The 23,371-nt window shown below is 43.2% G+C and overlaps 2 protein-coding genes across 2 annotated transcripts; both read right to left on the reverse strand.

Annotated features, from left to right (window-relative positions):
- Positions 1-3,818: 3,818 nt before the first annotated feature.
- On the reverse strand, positions 3,819-20,086 carry LOC118557984 (NACHT, LRR and PYD domains-containing protein 12-like). The gene is made up of 5 exons (XM_036128532.1): positions 19,611-20,086; positions 18,930-19,103; positions 12,179-12,355; positions 4,679-4,855; positions 3,819-3,891 (listed from the first exon to the last, which is right to left on the reverse strand). Exons 1-5 carry the CDS (start codon positions 19,826-19,828, stop codon positions 3,819-3,821), a joined length of 819 nt encoding a protein of 272 aa, XP_035984425.1. The 5' UTR covers positions 19,829-20,086.
- On the reverse strand, positions 19,903-21,378 carry LOC118557985 (NLR family CARD domain-containing protein 3-like). The gene is made up of 2 exons (XM_036128533.1): positions 20,046-21,378; positions 19,903-19,962 (listed from the first exon to the last, which is right to left on the reverse strand). The coding sequence occupies exons 1-2, from the start codon at positions 21,207-21,209 to the stop codon at positions 19,903-19,905; spliced, it is 1,224 nt and encodes a 407-aa protein (XP_035984426.1). The 5' UTR covers positions 21,210-21,378.
- Positions 21,379-23,371: the final 1,993 nt, after the last annotated feature.

Here is a 23,371-nt window from a genome sequence, read left to right on the forward strand (position 1 = left end):
ATCGCCATGGGAAAAACATAGAAACAGATTAATTTTCCACCGCTTTCCTGCCTGGAGGCGCAACCACGGAGAACAACTGTTAGCGATAACAAAGAGTCGTCGGCTCGCTTGGATCGCAGCTGTAAGTCGACCGAACATAACTTTCCACAGTATCCCGATGTCAATGAGAGTGTGTTCTAAACGTTTGAAACACATAGCAGCAAGTTAAAAGTACATTACTTGCGTGAGTGGTTGTTAGCGCTAACGGTTAGCATGTGCCAGAGCCCGTCTGAGCGCAGCTTACCTTTGAACGAGTTGCTGTGTTCCCACTGTTTGCTGGCTTTATGATCTGCAGCTCCTACCGGCGCCAATACGGTAAATACAACTTAATTTTTCACTGGTCATTGTTCTGCTTAAATAATTAAAGCCGCGAGCGGCGTCGATCGGCCCTGCAGCCAAGCACCTTCGCACACCGCCGGCCACCGGCCGTCAGCCACCGCAGAAGCATGCGACGCATTTGCGTCGGATTGTTTACATTTTTACCATCTTATTAAAACTCACCCGTCCACGTATGATGGCGATTTCCTTGATGTACATAACCAGATGTGAACTGGTTGTGAGCCTCTAGACCCTTGTAAGCTCTCATTTCCTCAAGAGTGTGCAGAGGGTTTTCACCGAACACCAGGTAATGCACTATGTCGCCGTGCTCTACATTTGGCCAATCATCAGGATTACGGCTAAACAAGGCACCGTGGAGGGCATGGGGTCCATATGGTCGATCACAGAACATTTCCTCAGATATACGTCCTTATCTGGTCGCTCTAGCGTGCTGGCGTACTTATCCATTCGCGATACGATAATACGTGTACGACAACGAGAGATAAGGAAGTGTACCACCCAATATGGTGGACCGGAAGTTGGCCAGTGACGTCAGTGAAAACCCCCTATTGGGGGGAAACTTGGCAGGAATCAAACCTATTGCTGTGCTGTAAGTTTTTGAAAGTTGAAACCTGAGCCCTCCTCTGTTTAAAGTAGTTTTTTCTCGCTTCACATAAACGGCTTCCTTCAACCCCCTTTCAAACCATCTGTCTTCTTTGTCCAAAATGTGGACATGTTGGTCCTCACAGAGTGTCCTTTGTCCTTAAGGTGTAAGTGGACAGCAGAGTCTTGTCCTGAGGAGGTAGCTCTCCTGTATTGAGTCATGCGTCTGTGGAGAGGTTGTTTGGTTTCTCCAATATAAAGATCAGAACATTCCTCACTGACTGAACTGCAGACACCACTCCACTCATCTTAGGTTTGGGGGTTTTGTCCTTGGGATGCACCAGCCTCTGTCTGAGGGTCCTGTTTGGTTTTATCCTTGATTTTTTTTATTTTTCTGCTTTTATGTTCTTGATTTTTAAACATGATGACCTGGATGAATGAGAATCTTCACCAACAAGCTGCTGTAATCAGCTTTATTTCAGCTCTAATGGTGATGTGTTGAAGTAAACACATCTAAAAAGGAAGCTCTGCATATTGCACTAAAATTAATGTTTGGCTACAGTACATGGTATTAGTAACGAATCTAATGGAAATAACATTTTGTTCGAAACATCAGCAAACAAGCACGGACGCTGTTACAGAAAAAAAATCAAAAATAATGATCGAAAGGCTGTTCAAATAGGGTTAGAGCACTCCAGCAGAGTTTCTTCCATATTAAGCCACATAGTTCTGCAATAAGAGCCAGTGATTTACAATAAGAAGGACCTTTGGTTAAGGAAGATTTGAGAAACTTTCGAACAGCTCAGAGGCAAACGGGGAGTAATTCAAACCCAAACCGAGGACATTGTCAATTGGTATTGGGGGGTATTTTGGATCCACATGATACTCCAGCCTTCCTATGTAATTTGCAGAGGAGGAAGAGTTTGGGGACTACAGAAAAGGGTGATTTCTTCACAATGTCAGCAGTTTCTGAAGTAGTCTAAAAGATCCTCAGTGCCAGGACACCATGGTAGACATGAGCTGTGTACAGTGTGTCAAGGATACTTTTAAAGACTATCGGTCCTTGTGTAACCAGGGCTAGAGCAGTGTCTCCATTCTAAGCATAAAGTCTAAGCACTTGTTTTCAGTGCATTTTGGAATCTGGGTTATGGTTGCCACTTGTCCCTGATCCTGACAGTTTGGGCATTGATCCAGTCTGTCAAGGTTGAGAATAGCTGAGCAAAAAGCAAAACTCTTGATTTACTTGTCCGTCAATGTTTTAACTCTCATCTATGATCGTTAGATATAGATCATGAATGAAAGTAGAAGAAACCAGATGCAGGCAGCTGAAATGATTTTGTTCCAGGTGAGCATTAGGGTTCAGTGCGCCATCATCCAGAGGCGTTTGAAGTACAGTCAGTGCTTTCATGTATTGAAAGGGGTCAGTTGAGGTGGTTCAGGCATTTAATCAGTGTGCCTCTTTGGCACCTCCCATTAGAGGTTTTTCAGGCATCTCCCTCTGCCAGGAGAGCAAGAGACAGTCCCAACATTTTCTGGGTCTGCTCCACTTCATTCTGGGTTATCCCTTGGGTCGCTCCCCCAGAAGCATGAGTGTTCTGAAGGTTATGAGGATGTCATTGTTTCCCTCAAGGACCCAATCTAATGACTAATCTTACCTATGGATTTTGACTTTAATTTCAGGGTGCAATCAGAGTGCTCTCAGAACTTTGACAAAAATTAGCTTATTCCTGTTGAAATAAAAGAGCTAACAGTCTGAGATGACTTTCCTTTTACACCTTGGGGAGCTGTTGGCTGTATTCCAGTTTTATTTCCTGTAGACATTAACACAACAGCTCTTCACAGCAATACAAGCATGAACAGAAACTTTGGGTTCATCTGATTGGCTGTAGACATCTTTCTGCCCAATAAACAAGCCTATCAACATTGCCATAATGTGGAATGTGTTCAAAGAGAAGCTGTAGAGTTACACCAAAATCACTATTCTTATTTTGTTTTGATACCAACTGGATTTAGTTCAACGCAGCTGACTCACTTAAAAAGTCTACTTACTTAAGCGTTTTCAGATTGTAGTTTGGACACTTCTCAACATCCAACAGCTGTTGGACATCTGATAGGCTAATTTCATTTCCTGTCAGGTCCAGTTCTGTCAGAATGGAGGTGTTTTATGAAATGTTTATTTCAGGATCGGGAGAGATCGGCAAACACAAATAAGGACTCAAACACTGTTTCTGTTAGAATATGAGGCACACATTTATTATTATTCCCCACAGAATACAGCACATCAAAACAATTAGCTCTTCACACACGCAAAGTAGCAGGCAATAAAGCAACAAGCTTTCAAACAAACGTGACGCTCAACAGATTCTCAGAATCAGCTCTTACCATTGACACGAACTGGGAGCCCTCAGTCCTAGGTTAAGATCAGCGTTCACGATGCCGGTATTCCACACACGAACTCACGGCAGACTCACCGGGCTGAGGGCAGTCTCCTCTTTATATACTTGTAAACAAAGAGTCAGATGTAGAGCGAGAGTGGCCATCTCTCCCTCCACAGCTGCCCTGCCTCCCTAAGCATGTTTCCCAAAACATCAACCGTTCCCAGCACCTCAGCAGTGTGCGAAGCAAAATAATATTGCATACAACAAATCAAACAAAATAAGAATACAGAATCAGTCTTTCCCACAACACATTGTCATAGGTTCCCACCACAAGTTAAAACAAGTTATAACAAAATAACACATGTGGTTCTTAGTTTTATGTGAGCAACATAACAGGCATGAGCATGTATGTTGCTCTTTAAAACTAACCAGTTTTTCCCAAAATACATAGTCAAAGAACAAAAATAACTCTTTAATATATCAGGAGGGTTTTACCTTCAGAGCTGAGATCAGGGATGCACAGCTGATCGCCGTCAAACTGCAGTTAGATAGTCTGAATAAAGAATAAAACATGAGCTGAAGCCAGTCAGATGCAGTTTAAAGCAGTCATATTTATTAGGATTTATCATTAATGCATATAAAGAAGCTCTTTTAAATTTGTAAGAATTTGCCATAGTATCATAATTTACTGTTTCTTTCTTAAATAAATCCAGTATATTTTGCAGTGAAATGTTGTTTTTCAGTGTTTTAATCAGTAATTGGGTGGCTTAAAAAACTGTAGCATCATTTAGTGACAAAATATTTGTGACTGTTACTTTGTTACTTGATTCTGGATGTTTTCCACTTGCCTGATTCACATGAGAGGGGCTTATGCACACTGGGATAATGCTGCCCTGTTAGAACAGCCAATTAAATGACCTACCATTCTATTTTGTTTATTCTTTCCTCTTTATTATGTTTTTTTTAACAGTGGCTGCTAATTTTTGTGGCAGAAACTAGCAGAGAGGCCACCAAGACCCAGGGCGCAAATGTTATCTCCTGTATGGAAGGTCTTAGGGTGTGTCTGGGATTCCTGGGTCCACTTGAAACGATTCAGTGTAATTATGGATAATGTGTGTAATTCCAAACTGACATTCAAGTCATTGTTTCATGTTTTTTTGATAATTTATTATTTTACAAAATGAGTTTAAACAGGAATACCCTGTGGCTACTACTACTACTACTAGAGGAGTAAACAGCCTTACCAATCATCCTAAATGTGGATCTGAATAATAACAGTTTTGTGTAATCACAACTTCCACATAATTTTAATGAGTGTGCATACAATAATGGTGTCTAACCTCAGTGTTGTTAGTTTGCAGGCTGGACTCTCTAGAAAACTACAGAGCTCCTTCACTCCAGTGTCTTTTATGTCTTCATTCCAACTTAGATCTAGTTCTATCAGATGGGAGGTGTTAGAATTCAAAGCTGAGACCAGAGCAGCAGAATCTAACTCTGACAACCTGCAGCGCTGCAATCTGAAAAAAAGAATAAAAATATGTCAGATGAAGCAAATACGATACAGTATAAGTCTATTAGGACAAGACAGACTCCCATGAACATTAGGGAGCACAAATGCTGCTGCTTCAATTAATACGTAAAGCCTTTTTATAAAGCTGCATTTTCGCTCCACCATCGTTCGATAGTGCTATAAGCGTTATTACCGTATCGATACGGAATATTAATGTTGATTTAAAGGCGTTTTGTATAACTTTAGAAGTAACCAATTTTAGTGAACAATCGCTGCAGTGACCCCTAGCCTCCCAGAGGTATAATCGCATTAGTAAAATCAAGCGTCCCTAAAGTTTACAGATTCTTACTGAGAACATCATTCTTAAAAATGTTATTTCGTCAAATAATGTTTTTTAACTCAGAATTTGCATTGTGAATAGGTTGAAACACATACCAAATGTTGTTCTGAATTAGTTAAGCTAATTTAACTCCATTCCATGATCTTTAAGATTAACTTTGGTTCTTCCACAGTGAAGTGAATCTGCAATGAAGCCGGATTCACTCAATTATTCTGATGATCATGACGTTGATGATCAACCACTTTCTTTTGTCATTTGTGTTCATTTGCATGTAAATAGTTCCTTATCTTAGCTTGTTTTTATCTTAAGTTTGCTTAGTAGTTTAGTTAAGTTTCATTAGCCTGGTAGAGAGGATTTATTGATTGAAATATAGTGTTATTTCAGATAAACAGCATTATATAGTGATGTTCTATAGACGTTCATTTTGTTTCTGTTATTTAATTCTTTAACTTATTTACATAACATTAAATAACTTTAAACAATGTATAATTGCACAACATAGTCTTTTTTATCTTTTCATTGTATGACACACCCACAGCTCTGAACATGTCCCTTGTTCTTGAAAATAGGTACCAGCACACTTCTCCATACCTCAGGTATCTTCTCGCTCACTAAGATCTCAAGTGCAGCCTAGTTCTTTCTTCTTTTGCACTTCCATACCCCCACCAGTATTTCATGAGGACCAATACTCTTCATCCATTTTAATGCAAGCCTTACTTCATACTTTTCATTTTTTACTACTTCATGATCCACAATGGTCACTTCTTCTGGTCTTTGTTCTCTCTCATTTTCCTCCATCATCAACCCTTTAAATTCTCCTTCCATCTTGCTATCACACTTGTTGCGCTTATCAGTACATTTTCAACTTCATCTATAATCATCTTAACTTGCTGAACATCCTTCACATCTGTCTCTATGCTTTGCCAATCTGTATATGTCTTTCTCGCTCTAATTACTGTCCATCCATCATACAAGTAATTGTTTGCCCTTTGTTTGACCTTAGCTACCTCTACCTTCCCTTCACATTGCACCTTTCTGTTCTCCTGGTGACTCTATTTAGTCCTTAGTGTCCCACTTTTTCTTGGCTGATCCCTTTCACTGAACACACTCCAAGACTTGCTCATTCCACCACCAAGTCTCCTTGTCAACTTACCATCCAGAAAACATACCAAGTACTCTTCTACCTGCCTCCCTGATAGTATTAAGTGTAGTTGTTAAGTCATTTGGAAGCACCCAGAACCTGTTTCAACACCTTCCTGAATGCCAACAGTTTCTTCCATTTTCAGCTTCCACAATTTTGTCCTCTGGTCTTTCTTTGTCTTTTTCCTAACCATTAAAGTTTCAGGTAGTTTCACAGTTCAGTTGGTGACTACCGGTCAGCTGGTGACCAAAGATTTAGGGTATAAAAGAAAGATCCACCCACCTGTTGTCTTCTCAGACATGTTTTTTTTTCCAATGTCTACGTATATCCTCATCTCATAAGCTCCAAACCCTTTTGATCCTCAGCCTGCCTTCACCTCCAGGATCGCAACTGCCATCCTTCTTTTCTATGTTCTATTCCAGTTGTATCTATGCACCTCTTGTAAAAATACCCCCCTCCCCCTTCCTAACCAGTGCATCAGGTGTTACTTGATCAAACTTCTACTTCTTCTTTCTATCCATCACTTGTTCTTGTAATGATTTCTGAGGTGAACCCGGTATTCAACCAGACACAAAAATGTTTAACGTTCCAAGGATTTATTGCAAGGGTGAATAGTGGAACCAACGAACAGGCAAACAGAAAAATCTTACTGCAGTATCTGGTACAAGGCAGGCAGGTATCGCAGAAAGCAGAATCCTGGGACACACAGGCAGGGAAAGAGCGATGAGCTTCTGGCAAAGATGGCTTGGCAGAACCAGGTATAAATAAGCTAACAAACAGGTGAGCTGAGTAAATCACTAATTAATCAGAACAGGTGGAAGTAATCAAGGACGGGGGAGTGACTGAGGGAGCTGACAGGACTAGTAGAAGGGAACAGAATCTAAATAAGGTAAATAGAGAACCAGAACTACTACTAAGACAGGACTAAGAACATAAATAACTACCAAGACTAAATAATATGCCAGGGTAAACTAAAATACACAAGCTGTAACACAAATCAAACAAGACAGAACCCAAGACAGAATACAGGTATACTGACTAATCATAAAACAAAACAAAACCCAGAATATGACAGAGCCCCTCCCTCAAGGGCGGATTCCAGACGGCCTTAAACCAGGAAACCAAGACAGAATAGACCGGGTGGGTGGAGGGGGTTACAGGAAGGAGGGTTAGAATCTATTACAAAACAAAAAACAACCCAGACAGGGCGAGCGGAGAGAAAAGTAAAAAAAAAACCCTGTTCAATCAAAGTCTAAACCAAAAACAACCCAGACAGGGTGAACGAAAAACAGAAAAGATCAGAGAAAGGATACAGGTAAAAGTCTGGTGGGCGTCCCGGAGGACGACCCCAACGAATCAGGATCTCCGGCGGACGTCCCGGAGGACGGCCTCGACGTGGCAGGTAATCCGGCGGACATCCCGGAGGACGTCCCCGGCGTGGCAGGTGCTCCAGCGGACGTCCCGGATGACGCCCCGGCGTGGCAGGTGCTCCGGCGGACATCCCGGAGGACGGCCCCAGCGTGGCAGGTGCTCCGGCGGACGTCCCGGAGGACGGCCCTGGTGAGTCAAATAATCTGGTGGGTGTCCCGGAGGACGGCCCTGGTGAGTCAGGCTTTCCGGTGAACGTCCCAGAGGATGCCGGCAGAGCGGGGCTTCATAGAGCTGATGGTGGAGCAGGAACCTCGGAAGATGTTGGCGAGGCAGAGTCTCCGGCGGACGGCCCCGGCGTGACAGGTTCTCCGGCGGACGGCCCCGGCGGACAGCCCAGGCGAGACAAGATCTCCGGCAGACGGCTCGGTGGACGGATCAGGTGAGACAGGATTCCAGGAGGCTGCCGGCAGAGCAGGGCGACAGGAGACCGTCGGCGGAGCAGGACCCTCAGAGGCCGTCGGCAGAGCAGGAACCTCGGACCCCGACTCCTGCAGAGGGAGAAACAGAACCGGGTGCCGGACTACAGGCTAAGGGAGGCGTCAGACTACAGGCTAAAGAAAAGGGAGCCTGGCTACAGGCGACTAAAGGGGAAGCCTGGCTACAGGCGACTGAAGGGGAAGCCTTGCTACAGGCGACTGAAGGGGAAGCCTGGCTACAGGCGACTGAAGGGGAAGCCTGGCTACAGGCGACTGAAGGGGAAGCCTGGCTACAGGCGACAGAAGGGGAAGCCTGGCTACAGGCGACTGAAAAGGGAGCCTGGCTGCTGGCTACCGAAGAGAAAGCTTGGCTACAGGCTGCTAAAGGGGGAGCCGGGCTACAGGCTTCAGGAGGCCCCAGGCTACAGGCTTCAGGAGGCCCCGGGCTACAGGCTTCAGGAGGCCCCAGGCTACAGGCTTCAGGAGGCCCCGGGCTACAGGCTTCAGGAGGCCCCGGGCTACAGGCTTCAGGAGGCCCCGGGCTACAGGCTTCAGGAGGCCCCGGGCTACAGGCTTCAGGAGGCCCCGGGCTACAGGCTTCAGGAGGCCCCGGGCCACAGGCTTCAGGAGGCCCCGGGCTACAGGTTTTAGGCAGTCCTTTGAAAAAGAATAATCGGCCAATCAGTTTCTGGAGGGGCTCCGGGAGTGACAGCCAGTACAAAAACTCAAACAGCTGACTGTCACATAGGGTGAGTGGAGAGACTGGAGGTGGACGCTTCTGAGGAAGTCCAGAGGTTCTAGGGTCTTGAGGGAATCTTGACTTCTTGGCCCTCCTCCGAGACCCTAGGGATCGGCCAACCCATCGAGGAGTTGGGCGACTTACGCGTCCTCTTCTGCCTCGGCGAGGAACACGATTGCCCAGACCCCCCTGGACCCAACCACTGTGGAGAAGTGACTGACCCTCCTGGGTCGACACGTCACTGACCGGCGGCGGACCCTCCTGGGTCGACACGTCGCGGGTCGGCGGCGGACCCTCCTGGGTCGACACGTCGCGGGTCGGCGGCGGACTCTCCTAGGTCGAGACGTCGCGGGTCGGCAGTGGACCCTCCTGGGTTGACACGTCGCGCGCCAGCGGCGGACCCTCCTTAGTTGCCTCATCACGGACCGGCGACGGACCCTCCTGGGTCTCCACCTCGCAGGACGGCGACTGACCCTCCTGGGTATCCTCCGGGGCTTGAGCGGAGGCAGGTCCGGCTTGATGGATGCAGGAACCGAGGCGTCAGCCAGACCCTCGGGGACAGGTTCGGGAACTGCGGCGTAAGCCAGACCCTCGGGGACAGGTTCAGGAACCGAGGCGTCAGCCAGACCCTCGGGGACAGGTTTGGGTCGGCAATAAAAAACCTGGAGGGCTGACCTATAGTGTCCCTCTACCACCTTTAATTTAGTCTCCAACTCCTCTGAATACTGTATGAATAAAGCCTCCCTGAGACATTTAATGATGGGGGCATAAGCTCTTAACTTGTCCTCCAACAAGTTATGCTCAGCATCAGGGGTGCCACCAGGAGGAGCTGTGGGCGTCATGGAGCCGGCAAGTGGAGGACGCCGGTTTGCCGAACAGGAAGTAGCAACAGGAGCACCGGAGACAGCGGGCAGGGAATGAGACGGAGAGGTAGACGGCTGCCGGACAAACTCATCCGACTGCCGCTCGGAGGAGCTGAAGGAATCACAAACAGCCTGTCGTCTTCTCCTCCGACGACGGGGCAGCGAACCCCGCAAGGAAACAGGTCCAGCGACACGGGTTCGAACCGCCAGAGTCTGTGGTGACGCAGGCACCTCTTTGTTGGGAAGGGAGACCCGTGGAGGCTCTAGAAAAAGATCTGGACGGAGCTGCTGGACCACCTCCACGTCTACCTCCACAAAAAGGTCGCGGTCTGGTCGGAACCGCTGTGGAGAACACAATCTGGAGATCTCTGGTGAGTTACAGCCGTGATTGGGCATGCTGGAAGGTGTGACAGGTAATAGTTCCTCCTGAACGTAACACTTGTATCTGGGACGGGTTCAGAGTTGGCCAGAAGCTACTGTAATGATTTCTGAGGTGAACCCGGTATTCAACCAGACACAAAAATGTTTAACGTTCCAAGGATTTATTGCAAGGGTGAATAGTGGAACCAACGAACAGGCAAACAGAAAAATCTTACTGCAGTATCTGGTACAAGGCAGGCAGGTATCGCAGAAAGCAGAATCCAGGGACACACAGGAAGGGAAAGAGCGATGAGCTTCTAGCAAAGATGGCTTGGCAGAACCAGGTATAAATAAGCTAACAAACAGGTGAGCTGAGTAAATCACTAATTAATCAGAACAGGTGGAAGTAATCAAGGACGGGGGAGTGACTGAGGGAGCTGACAGGACTAGTAAAAGGGAACAGAATCTAAATAAGGTAAATAGAGAACCAGAACTACTACTAAGACAGGACTAAGAACATAAATAACCACCAAGACTAAATAATATGCCAGGGTAAACTAAAATACACAAGCTGTAACACAAATCAAACAAGACAGAACCCAAGACAGAAAGGTATACTGACTGATCAGAATATGACAGTTCTTTCGTACTTGGGTCTAGCCAGCAGGCTTCAAAGATGCATCTAACTCAACTCCATGCAGCTTGCCTTTTTACTGACAGGATGTCTGAGCGGCAAATACACCGACCAGAGTTTTTAATGACCAAATGCCAAGGTTTTGCATCTCTGTGGGGTTGCTGATTGCCAGAACACCAACTTGGAATCCCTTGTGGAGACTCTCATCCAGTTTACTGCCTTTGTCATGGTGTTGCAGCATCAGTCCAGAAGGATGGGCGAAACAACCTGGATTGGATTCTCAGAGAAATGGGAAAAGTCGGTGGTTGGTCCAATGGACTGCTGGCCAGTCTAGACATTGGGGTTGAATGTCAGCTTTCTAAGGCTCTATCCAAATATCCTTAATATTAGCTCCTAGGTCCTGCTCTGATGTCATTACCTGATGGAAATGCACATGGATGATGCAAGTCAAATATGGGCCTACAGCCTTCCAAAAATTAACCGTGAACTCTCTTCTCTCCTGGGTTCGGAGTTAGGAGTGGGCAGAAACTCTTTATAATTGTAAATCACCAGCCTGCACCAATCTGTCAGTGGGCATCCTCTCAAACTTTAACCCAACCAGTACTGGACTTTGCCTTTACAAATGTCAACTGGTGACCTCTTGGGAGAAATCCAATTTTTTGTTGTCTCTGCTGGGTCCTCCCCTTTTGTCTTGCGCTGTGTGCGATTCTCCTGGCATGACCCTCTTAGCTTCTGGTGTTCTTGTCAGATCCTTTAGAGCAGGGGTCACCAACCTTTTAGAAGTCCAGAGCTACTCCTTTGGTACTGTGTCATACGAAGGGCTACCTGTACTGACCTTTGAACTACAAGAGTCAGAGCTCACCTTAACTTTATGTAATATAAACATATTTTAATGCATTTATCATTTTAAATCTATGTCAATACAAGTATGAATAAAAAGCAAGAGCAACTAAATAAAATAAAATTTTAAATGCAGCTCTCTGGAGGGTTGTGCTATTTTTTTAACAGGCTTGAGGGCACCACATATGGTCCTCGGGGGCTACCTGGTGCCCGCGGGCACCATGTTGGTGACCCCTGCTTTAGAACCTCAAGTCTCTTTCTCAATAATAGAATGTGTTCCAAGGGACCCCCGGTCCTAGACTCCATCAATCTTGAAAAATGTCCTTGGTTCTACCAAAACTTCTGAGATCTTCACATAGAAGTGGGCTTCCACCCTACCCCTGCATCGCCCCATGACATGGCCACTGAGTACACCTGATGGCCATCAGACTATCCATCATAGCGCACCTTTGTTGAAGTTAACACATTTCTACTTCTGAGCTTGCTGCAATTGGTGCTGCTTTTGGTCTGAAAGGACCATTACTCTTGATTAGTACAATGATCAGCCATGAAAATATGTGTCTGACCTCAGAATCTTTAGTCTGCACAGGGGACTCTTTAGAAACCCACAGAGCTCCTTCACTCCAGCATCTTTCATGCTTTCATTCCCTTTTAAGTGTAGTTCTTTGAGATGAGATGGGTTAGACTTCAGAGCTGAGACCAGAGAAATACAGCTGTTCTTTGGCAACGCGCAGTCCTCCAGTCTGAGAAATAAAACAAAATAAAATAAAATAAGCCAACATAATACTGCTTAAAAAGCAGAAACATGACTGAAATAATGAAAAAGTAATATTAGAATAAGCTGAAAAACTGATGCCTAATATTGTGTCCTGAAAATCCTGTTTAGAAGTAGATATAAAAAGATGCTCTTCTGATATCTGTTGTTTCTGTAGAACGATTCTGAACAAGATTACTAGGTCGTGACCTACTCTCCCAACAGCAGTATTGAAAACAGGGGGCAAGATGTCCATTTGAAAAGAAAAGTTTACCATATTAAGATCAACTTTTGTAAATTAGGCCTGAAAGGTTGGTTTCTGCTATAATTGAGAAACTGATATGCTTAGCATCTAGATATAATATATATATGGGCTGCACAGTGCAGTGGGTAGCGTTGTTGCCTTGCAGCAAGGTCCTGGGTTCGAGCCCGACCCTGGGTCTTTCTGCATGGAGTCTGCATGTTCTCCCTGTGCATGCGTGGGTTCTCTCCGGGTACTCCGGCTTCTTCCCACAGTCCAAAAACATGACTGTTAGGTTAATTGGCCTCTAAATTCTCATTAGGTGTGAGAGTGTATGTGAATGGTTGTTTGTCCTGTCTGCCTCTGTGTTGCCCTGCGATTGACTGCCGACCTGTGTGTACCCTCTCGCCCCTTGAGCCGGAGATAGACACCAGCGACCCCAACAGGGATAAGCATGGAGGAAAATGGATGGATGGATATATATATATATATATATATATATATATATATATATATATATATATATATATATATATATATATATATATATATGTGTATATATATTAGTGCTGTCAAACAATTCAAAATTTTAATCGCATAATTTCAATAGTTAACTCGAGATTAATCACAAATATTTTATCTTTTTATTTTTGAAAGCGTAAAAGCCTATTTGGGCATTTTGATATGCAATTTTGCAATAAATGACATTAGTAAAAACCCATGCTTGTACACAAACTAATTTTATTTTTTATTTTCAAGCACTTTTCAGAATTGGAATGAAAACATCTTGGTGCCATAAAATGTTAAACTCTGGCCAATAATGGCGAAATCGCTAATCAAACACCTTGATGTTTACACAATGTGTAAACAAATGTGTAAATAAATAAATATTTCAAGTATTTTTTTGCCTCTTAAACAAAGATAGACATGGTATTAAGCATTTACATAAAGTAATACTAATTTTACATTTTAATAAAGTCAAGTTTTATTCGTTTTTTCTCTCACACACACACATCTAATCCTGAGCTTTCACACCAACAACAACAATTTCTTCATATATTTTTGCATTAAAGTATGGTTTATAGGTTGGGTTTCTGCAAGGTTATCAGCATGTAAAAACTCATCTTCAGAACCAATCTCTGCTTGAAACGGCTATCGGAGCCGCATGATCTACTTTTAACAACATTGCTCCCTCTGCTTTTACTCTTATCGGCTCCTACGTCAGGATGCGCTCCAGGGCGTAATGAGGCGGAGGGATATTTAAACTGGTTATACTTACTGTGTCTGTAGTGCGGCAGCGCCACTTAGTTTAGAGCCCAAATAAGCGACTTCACTTTCAGAAACAAGCCCAAAAAACTGCAACACGCAACTCGTAAAATTTACAAGCGACTTTAGCAAAAAAAAGAGGCCCAAAGGCTTGGCGACAGTGAGTGTGGGTCTGTTTTGCTACAGTCTCTAACACTCTCGTAACTATGTAAATCGCAGAGGGTTAAAAAAATAAATAAATAAATAAAATATATATATATATATATGTCATGGTTGAGTTTTGGTTTGGCTTTGTTTTTCTGTTATTTTCATTTTTTCATCTCTTTTGGGTTAGGTTTGACTTTATTTATTGTTTTCAGTCATCAGTTATTTTCTGTCATTTCCACTTCACCTCCTCAGCAGTCAGTCACACCTGATATCATTTACCCGTCAATTAGCCAGACCCTTGTTCCACCTGTGAAGTGCTCTATTTAAACCTCCCTCTGCCTTCAGTTCAGCACTGGGCCGTCATCATTCCACACCTCTCCATGCCAGTCCCCGTTTTGCCTTGGAAGCTTTGTTTTGCTCCTGTTGTTAAGGTTAGTCCTGCCAGTCACTCTAAAGACTGTTTGTTCACTGTTTGTTCCTGGAGAGGTTCTGCTCTGTGTCCTGGTGTCTCCAGAGAACTGCTAACTGGACTAGCCATCCTGGAAAGGCTCTGCTCTGTGCCCTGGTGTCTCTCAAGTTCTGCTAACCTGACTAGCCGCCCTGGTGAAGCTCAGCTCTGAGCCCTGGTGTCTCTCAAGTTCTGCTAACCTGACTAGCCGCCCTGGTGAAGCTCAGCTCTGTGCCCTGGTGTCTCTCAAGTTCTGCTAACCTGACTAGCCGCCCTGGTGAAGCTCAGCTCTGTGCCCTGGTGCCTCCAATGAACTGCTAACCTGAGTGCTATGAGGCCTGCTAGCCGAGCAGCACCTAGCAAGTGTGGACTCTCTGTCTCCGGGCCGTCAGCTCCTGCCATCATCTACATCCCTGACTTTCTGCAGTCCTGAACCTCCGGTCTTCATCACTCATCACCCAGCATACTTCTTTCAATAAAGACTCAAACTTTTAGTTCTGTGTGTGCGTCCTGAGTTCATCGGTAAACAAAACCCTGACAATATATATATATATATATATATATATATATATATATATATATATTAGTGCTGGGCAAGTTAACGTGTTAATTTGACGTTAATTCATTAGACTATTAACGGCGATATTTACGTTATCGTGCATTAACGCATGTTGCTCACATCAGTGTTTCCTGCAGGAATTTGCTCAGGCGAGGCGGTGAGTTGGCGGCTGGAACGGATCACTGCTGGCGGAGCGGGGGGGGAGAACAACTGCATCGATGACTGCATCGACGTCGTCGGTGAAGTCGCTTCAAAGTATCCATGTATTTTTGCCTGTTTTTGCCCTGCCATTCACTATATGCACGCGAGAAAGCAACAACAAAAAAAACGCGTGTTAACGTCAAATAAACATGTAAGCATAGCGAGTTAGTTTTTTGGGTTTTTTTTTGGAATGTTGGCGAGGCGTGAGTGTGGCGAGGCGGCCGCCTCACCAACATAGTGCTACGGGAAACACTGCACATGCTTTTATTTTGTGAAGGACTGTTGCTGCGGTGTAAGGGTTTGAATCAGAACAGTAGGTCGCGATAATGCGCCAATAACCTCGCTGTCAGCCCAGCCTTGGATTCAAACAGGAAGAAAGGTTCTGGCTGGAAATAGGAAAACACGGAAAAAACAAAGTCACAGAACTTTTAAATGGGGTACCGCGCACGTGACGTCACCGTCTCAAGAGCAACGCCCCTTTTGCCGCTTAGGTAGGGCACACAGGAGAGAACGCACGGATAACCCAGCTATTACAAGCGCAACAGAACCAGCGATATGACCGACTTTACAGCCATTAAACTTTCCCAAGACGATGTCCCAGTCACACGGTTTACTGGTCGCACTGTCGAAGAACACACCAACCTTCAGCTCAAACGATGGCTTGAGGTTCGAGGGCTTAAAAAGACTGGAAAACTGGCCGAGTTGATCGAACGGTAAGCTTTGTTTTTTTTTCCTGCGCGGCGATCATGGCAGTGTCGGCCGTTTTTTTTTGTTGTTGTTGTTTGCAATCACCGTCCAGGAATGGGTATATGTTTAATGTTTGTCTCATTTGAAATGTTTTTGAGTAAGCTATCCTGGTAGCAGGCTATCATGTTAGCGCCTGCTACCATGATAGCCTATGTGCTATCATGGTAGCAGGCGCTTCTTTATTAACATGTTGGCCACCAAAATACTCTTACCTGTTCACTACTTGATGTTGCTGGAATTGGGTCAGGATATTCTTCGGTTGGGCCCTTTCCTCCGACAAAATGCTTGCTACATATGTAGGTGAATTTGGTAACTTTTTCCGGGTTGAACTGTTGTGCAAGGCGACCGCACCGGTGTACCAAGCGCACACATTTCTCCTTGGCAGTCTTGAAGAAAACATCCTTCATATGCAGCTGATCAGTGTACCTCGAGTCGCTGTTGCACGTCCCATAGCAACAATGTTTAAAAACCATGGTCTTAGATTTGGAAAAAGCAGTCGTTTACCGAGTAAAACCTAGGCTAACGCACGTCTCTTTTACAGCAAAACAGCGGCGGGTTTCCGGAGTTTGCCCCACTGCGTACCACGTGATGTGACATCATCGTGACGTTGTGTTTCTAAAAATAGCTCGCGCGCGGTACCCCATTGCGATTAATCGTGATTAAAGATTTTAATTGTTGCTCAGCCCTAATATGTGTATGTATGTATATATATATATATATATATATATATATATATATATATATATATATATATATATATATATATATATATATATATATATATATATATATATACTGGGTGCGATTTGCTGGGGGGGATGGGGGGGATTTACCCCCCCTCTGTTTGTGATGTCCCCCCCTCTGGTCATTTGTGTTTTATCCCCCTCTGTTTGTGATGTCCCCCCCTCTGGTCATTCGTGAATTTCGGGTGTGAGATACACCCTAAATTCCTGGAGGAAAACGGTGTGTCTTTCGACTTTGTCATTCCTGGACGTCTGAAACTTTCACATTTGGATTAAGAATACTGGGATCTCTACTTATTGTTTTTTGTGGATTTTTGAAGTATCAACAAATACAGCGGATGTTGGCAGCCATTTAGCCTTGATCAGGCTGCTGGCTGCAAACAACGCGCTCACTATGGCTGTGAACGGACAGTTCTGGAAGGTGGAGGAGCAGAGCCAAAAAGCTGGCTGTGCTGGTAAGCAGACTGGCTTTGGTGGTTGAACTCAAAGGGAGATGGGATAAAATCTGGAGGTGAAGCGTGAAAAAGCCCAATCAATTTAGATAATTGGATTTACCATTTGGAGCCAGCAAAAGACTTTAAAGCTGACAGGAAAGGCAGTGCAGCTTGTCTTATAACAAATAGCATATTTGGATTCCTCCCTATCTCTACTCCTGGACTGTTATGGCGGAGAGTGCTCAGAAACCCCCCCTGGCCACCCCCCTTCCCTGCGGACACCTGTGGATGTGTCTCTGAACTGTGGGCCGGCTGATAACATCAAGGACAATGGCCTCTGGAGAGGGTTCATGAAAATATAAATACTTTCATCCAAACACACTCACATAACTGATACCCATAAAACTGATGAACTTACGTACATGCAATCGGCCTCAGATGTTTACCTTTCTGCATATATATGTGTCGTAATTATTTGTGCTTCTCGTGCAAATGAGGTTTTTTGGCGGATGCTTCACATTATATGTGGAAACATAAATTGTGAAGCATCTGTCTTTTTTATCTCCCTCCACTTCCCCCATATAAAGTCTTCCTTCCACAGATTTCAAGGGCGGCGCCTGTGGACTCCGTGTAAGGCGGGGTCTGAGGCAGTTTGGAGGAACGCACCTAAACGGCTGCGCTGAAATAGCAGCAGCCGACTGGCTGCGTACTGGAACTGAATTTTCGATTGCAATGCAAATTGTAGTTGACGATAAAATTGATTGATTGATTCCAGTTTTCTGCAGTTTACGGTGCAATAACCGGTGATAACCGCTGAAAGTAGATTAGGCGGTGCAGATCACCATTTTAAGCAGAGATTGGTTCTGAAGATGAGTTCTTACACATTGATAACATTGCAGAAACCCCAACCCATAAACCGTATTTTAATGCTTATTAATTTGTTTTCTCTGTATTTGACAAACTAAGGCTGAATCACATTGCCAAACGAAGGACCTGGAGTTACTAAACAGTTCCTAAACAGTCTCATTCAGGGTACTAAGCTCCTGCCTAGTTGCAAGCAAAGTGTAAGACTGATATGACATGGAAATTTAAAACCTTTTTCCAGGCTTAAACTCTATGAATATGGATATAAACAGCAAGCAAAAATATTCAAAGAAATTATTGTTGTTGGTGTGAAAACCCAGAATTAGATGTGTGAGAGAGAGAGAGTGAAAAAATGAACAAAACCTATGACTGTATTGAAATGTACAATTTTTATTCATTTATATGCATATGCCTAATACCATCTCTATCTTTGTTTAAGAGGCAAAAAATATATATCCGCATGGTATTTATTTACAAATTTATTTACACATTGTGTAAACATCAGGGCGTCATGATTAGTCATTTAGCCATTATAGTCCAGAGTTTAACATTTGGCACCAGGATGTTTTCATTCCAATTCTGAAAAGTGCTTGAAAATAACAAAATTAAAATATTTTTTGTACAAGCATGTATTTTATTAGTGTCATTTATTGCAAAATTGCATATCAAACAGGCTATTACACTTTCAGAAATAAAACGATAAAACATGTGATTAATTTGCGATTAATCTCGAGTTAACTATCGACATTATGCGATTAATCGCAATTAAACATTTTAATCGTTTGACAGCCCTAATATAAATACATGTCTTGTGTGCTTCACATTTGTTAATTATATTTTTTGTTGTTCATTTTTAAAGAGTATTAATACGTTTTCTGCTCAAAGTGGTTAAAGTAAACTAATACCAACTAACCTCAGTATTTCAAGCTTGCAGTTTAAACTCCTAAATCCAGCACACAAATGCTCCACTCCAGAATAATTTAGCTTGTTCCCACTCAGGTCAAGTTCTGTAAGATGAGAAGGGTTGGACTTCAGAGCTGAGGCCACAACTTCACAATGGGTCTCTGATAGTTTACAGTCGGCAAATCTGTGGATGGGAAAAAAAGTGAGTATATCAAGCAATTTGTATGATACACAAACATGTGGTGACTAATTGATGTGATAGTGATAACAAAAGTCCTATCCTTGCCCATGTTTCATCTCGTACTTTTATTATATTTGACATGGCGCAGTGAATTTCCCCAGTCTAATTTAGAACTGCTAAGTACAAGAAAAGAAGGGTTTGAGGTGACAAATTTCTCGTAATGTACATGCAAAATGTATCTTTACAAATTTGGCTTTTTCGGCTGCTACAGATTTCCAGTCATCTTTGACATTTTCCCTGTCAATTCCAACTTTGTCTGATTCAATTCACAATTCCCAGATTTTTTGAAAAATACCAAGTTATATTCAAAAACATTATTCTAATTCATAAGTAAAACCTAAAAAAAATAATGCTGTTCATGAAAGAAAAAAAAGGCTCTGATTTTGTTTACATTATGAGAAAGAATCCTACCAATCTACATGAAAAACAGAGAAGACAATGTAGACTTACTGAGCCTTTTTGCAATTTCTCACTGCTGGGATAAGTCTCTGTCGTCCCTCTACTGATGTTCTGTACTTTGTCAGATCCAACTTCTCCAGAACCTCCTCTGACATCTGCAGCATGTAGGCCAGAGCTGAACAGTGGATCTCTGAGAGGAACTCAGATCTGTTTTCTGACTTCAGGAACTCTTGAATCTCCTGATAGACTGAGAGATCGTTCATCTCCATTAGACAGTGGAAAAATGTTAATGCTTCTGTCTGGAGGTGCTAATATTCTTTGTTTCTTCAGGTTGTTGATAACTCTATGGATGGTTTCTGTACTGCTTTCTGTGTAACCCAGTAGGCTCCTTAGGAGTCTCTGGCTGGAATTGACGTAGAGGCCGTGAAGGAAGCGAACAAACAGGTCCAGCCGCCCGTTTTCATTTCTGAGGCATTTTTCCAGTACATTCTTGAGGAAGTCTTCCAGTGGTGAGTCACCATTGTGTTCAGTCAAAAAGTTCTTCAAGACCTGTGTGTTCCTGTTGGTGAAACAGTCGATTATGTAGACTGCAGCCAGATACTCCTGAACACTCAGGTGAACAAAGCAGTAGACTTGCTTCTGGGAAATGACACTCTGCTTTTTGAAGATTTCGGTACAAACTCCTGCGTACACCGAGGCCTCTTTGACATCAAGACCACATGCCTCCACGTCTTCTTCATAGAAAATTATGTTTCCTTTCTCTAGCTGTTCAAATGCCAACCTTCCCAGCATCAGAAGAACTTCCCCGTATGTCTCCATAGGCTTCTGTTGACTCCTCTCATGTCCTTCATGATACTTTTTCGTCCTCACCTCAGTCTCAACCAGCATGAAGTGTGAATACATGTCAGTCATGGTCTTGGGCAGCTCTTGTCCCTTCTCAGTGTTCAGCATGTGCTCTAGAACAGTAGCAGTGATCCAGCAAAAAACTGGGATCCCACACATGATTTGAAGGGATCTTGATGTCCAGATGTGTGAGATGATTCTGCTGGAAAGCTCTTCATCGCTGAACCTCTTCCAGAAGTACTCCTTCTTCTTCGCATCAGCAAATCCTCGTACTTCTGTTACTCTGTCAACACATGAAGGATGTATCTGATTGGCTGCTGCAGGTCTGGAAATTATCCAGATAGTAGCCGAGGGAAGCAGGTTCCCCTTGATGAGGTTGACCAACAGCACATTGACTGTTGACTTCTGAGTGACATCAGTAAGGAGCTGACTGTTACTGAAATCCAGTGAAAATCTGCTTTCATCCAGGCCATCAAAGATGAGCAGAATCCTACAGACAGACAGCTTCTCTGCTGGGAACTTCTCAAGTTTTGGATAGAAAGTAAGGAGCAATGAGAGAAGACTGTGCTGCTCATCCCTGATTACATTCAGCTCCCTGAATGAAAGCAGAACCACCACACTGATATCTTGGTTCTCCAAGCCGTCTACCCAGTCCAGAGCGAACTTTTTCACTAAGAATGTTTTTCCAACACCGGCGACGCCATTTGTAAGAACCAGTCTCATGACTTCATTATGATTAGGTTTAAAAATTTCGTGGCACCTGATTGGTTTATCCAGAATGATCTTGACTGATGTCTCCAGCTGCATCACCTCATGTTGGTTATTGACCTCTTCATCCTGTCCCTCTGTTATGTAGAGATCGGTGTAGATCTTGTTGAGGGAACTACCTCTTGACTTGTCTACTCCCTCAGTCACATGTTCATACCTCTTCCTGAGACTGGTCCTATATTCATCTAAAACCTCCCGCAGATGAATATTTGCTGAAAAACAGAACATAAGATAAAAAATAGTTATTCTGTTTAAAGATATGTACAGCATCCAATTCATTAGCAATTGTTCTGCCTTGGTACTGTTCTGGAAGTAGGTTTCTTTGGTGAAAAATAAGCAATGTTCTCTTGTAGTTCATCATTATTCAAAGGACACCAGTAAAAAAACAACTTATTATCTTAGTCCAAACACAAACAAGACAATATTTAAAACCACAATGTTTTACTATGAAGATCCACAAGTCCTGAGACATGAACACAAGGAGACATGGAGATGTTCAGATCGTGGAGTTCTTGAGGGCAGCTTTCCTTTCTGCTGTTACTACATGTATGCTCAGTAAAAGGGATTGCAGTTAATCACAGCAATACTTAGCTGGATAACTGACTAGGGAAAGCTTTTAAGCAAATAGGTTGAGAATATTATTACAGATTTCAGATGAGACTTCCAAGCTGACTGACTGGGGCCAATTATGGATGAAGTTTATAGTGCTGGAGAGCTCATGTAATGTGTGCAAACAGGAAGACTCCATTTCTGAAAGAGGTTTTCTTCTCCAAAAAGAACCAACCAAAAGCCAGTAAAACTAATTACCCTTGTGAACACTGTACTACAACATGCAGCAAAGTTGTTCTGTCTCTTTGCATCAGCTGAGGTCCTGTTTTAGCTGAATCCACATCTAAGTCATTTGTGTGTATATTTTGTATGCAGTTATTTGTAAAATATTGGCAAGAGACCCAATTAACAATACACATCGCCCACCAACAACCGGAGAAATTTATCAACCTTTGCTTCCTCTCAGCAACCTAGTAAGGATAGATAGATATGAAAATGAATGAATGGATGGCTAGATAGATGTTTTGTTTGATTGTTATAACTTATAAGGACTAGTTTTATAACTAAACTTTGTGCTGTGCAAATGTTTCCACCCCAGATATTTGGGTGTGATGAACACAGTAGGTTACATCACACAAACAGTAGGTTGCAGAAAGCAAAATAATGTTTTTGCCAAACTGGCAAACACTCTATCACTGTGAAAGATAACATATCAGGTGAAAACACAAGATATCATTAAATCATGATATTCTGTATTTTATGGAGGATTACATTGTATCTGTAGAATTCTTTAAATCTGTCCTTTCTATACTTCTGGAATAATAGAGTATGGCATTTATAGTAATCTTAAATTCATTTTGTGGTAGAATAACTAATAACTAATAATTACTATGTTACTAAACAATAAGTTAAAAGAAATGTCATACCCTGCACAGTACTGCTCTGATGTGCCGCCTGCAGTCCAGCGCTACTCCTTGATCCTTTTTCACACTGAGGGCAGGAAGAGTACTCTGATGATGTTGACTGGTCCCAGTGAGAGGTGTTGCACTGTCCACATCTGCTGGAGACTGGATCCTTCATGACATCCTGACATAAAGCACAGCTGGATGGCTGCCTCTCTACACAGACATTGCTTCTCTTCCTCCCTCTGTGAAGAGACATTTCTTAATGTGAGAAAAAACTGACAGTGTTGATCTGATCAATTCAAACATCTCTGACTGCAGAGGAAGATAAATTCATCCACTATGAACCCCCCGGAAAACCAGAGGCAGAAAATAGAACTTGCATCCAGGATGTCATTGACAGAATTATTAGTGCTTCCCAACTAAATAGAAAGAATGTTGCACATTTTCAACGAGAAATTCAACTGAACTGTCGACAAAATCAAGCACAGAAGTAAAAAAAATAAAAAAAATAAAACAAGAAACAAATAGGGATTGAAACACACTCACACTGATATTGAAATACTTTCTTTTTACAAAGTTCAAAAAACTTTAATACATAAAACAATAAAGTCCAGTATTGAGTATTTGACTACTGAAAGGAAAAGTTGTCCATGGCTGAGAGACAAGACACACACAGCAATAAAAAGATGACAGAAATACTTTTGGTTAAACCTAACTAGATGAATAGTTCAGGATATGAAATCAGTA

Source organism: Fundulus heteroclitus, chromosome 24 (assembly GCF_011125445.2).
Source record: "Fundulus heteroclitus isolate FHET01 chromosome 24, MU-UCD_Fhet_4.1, whole genome shotgun sequence".
Lineage (NCBI taxonomy): Eukaryota > Metazoa > Chordata > Actinopteri > Cyprinodontiformes > Fundulidae > Fundulus > Fundulus heteroclitus.

What these genes read in the sequence shown, in the direction of transcription:
- LOC118557984 (XM_036128532.1), bottom strand. Translation starts at nt 19,828, where the DNA reads ATGGAGATGAACGATCTCTCAGTCTATCAGGAGATTCAAGAGTTCCTG. An exon ending in TGCAAGCTTGAAATACTGAG is followed by an intron (nt 12,356 to 18,929) that starts GTTAGTTGGTAT and finishes TTTATTTCTCAG; the next exon opens with ACTGGAGGACTGCGCGTTGC. An exon ending in TGCAAACTAACAACACTGAG is followed by an intron (nt 3,892 to 4,678) that starts GTTAGACACCAT and finishes TTCTTTATTCAG; the next exon opens with ACTATCTAACTGCAGTTTGA.
- LOC118557985 (XM_036128533.1), bottom strand. Translation starts at nt 21,209, where the DNA reads ATGCAGCTGGAGACATCAGTCAAGATCATTCTGGATAAACCAATCAGG. An exon ending in TGGAAGACTTCCTCAAGAAT is followed by an intron (nt 19,963 to 20,045) that starts GTACTGGAAAAA and finishes CGTCAATTCCAG; the next exon opens with CCAGAGACTCCTAAGGAGCC.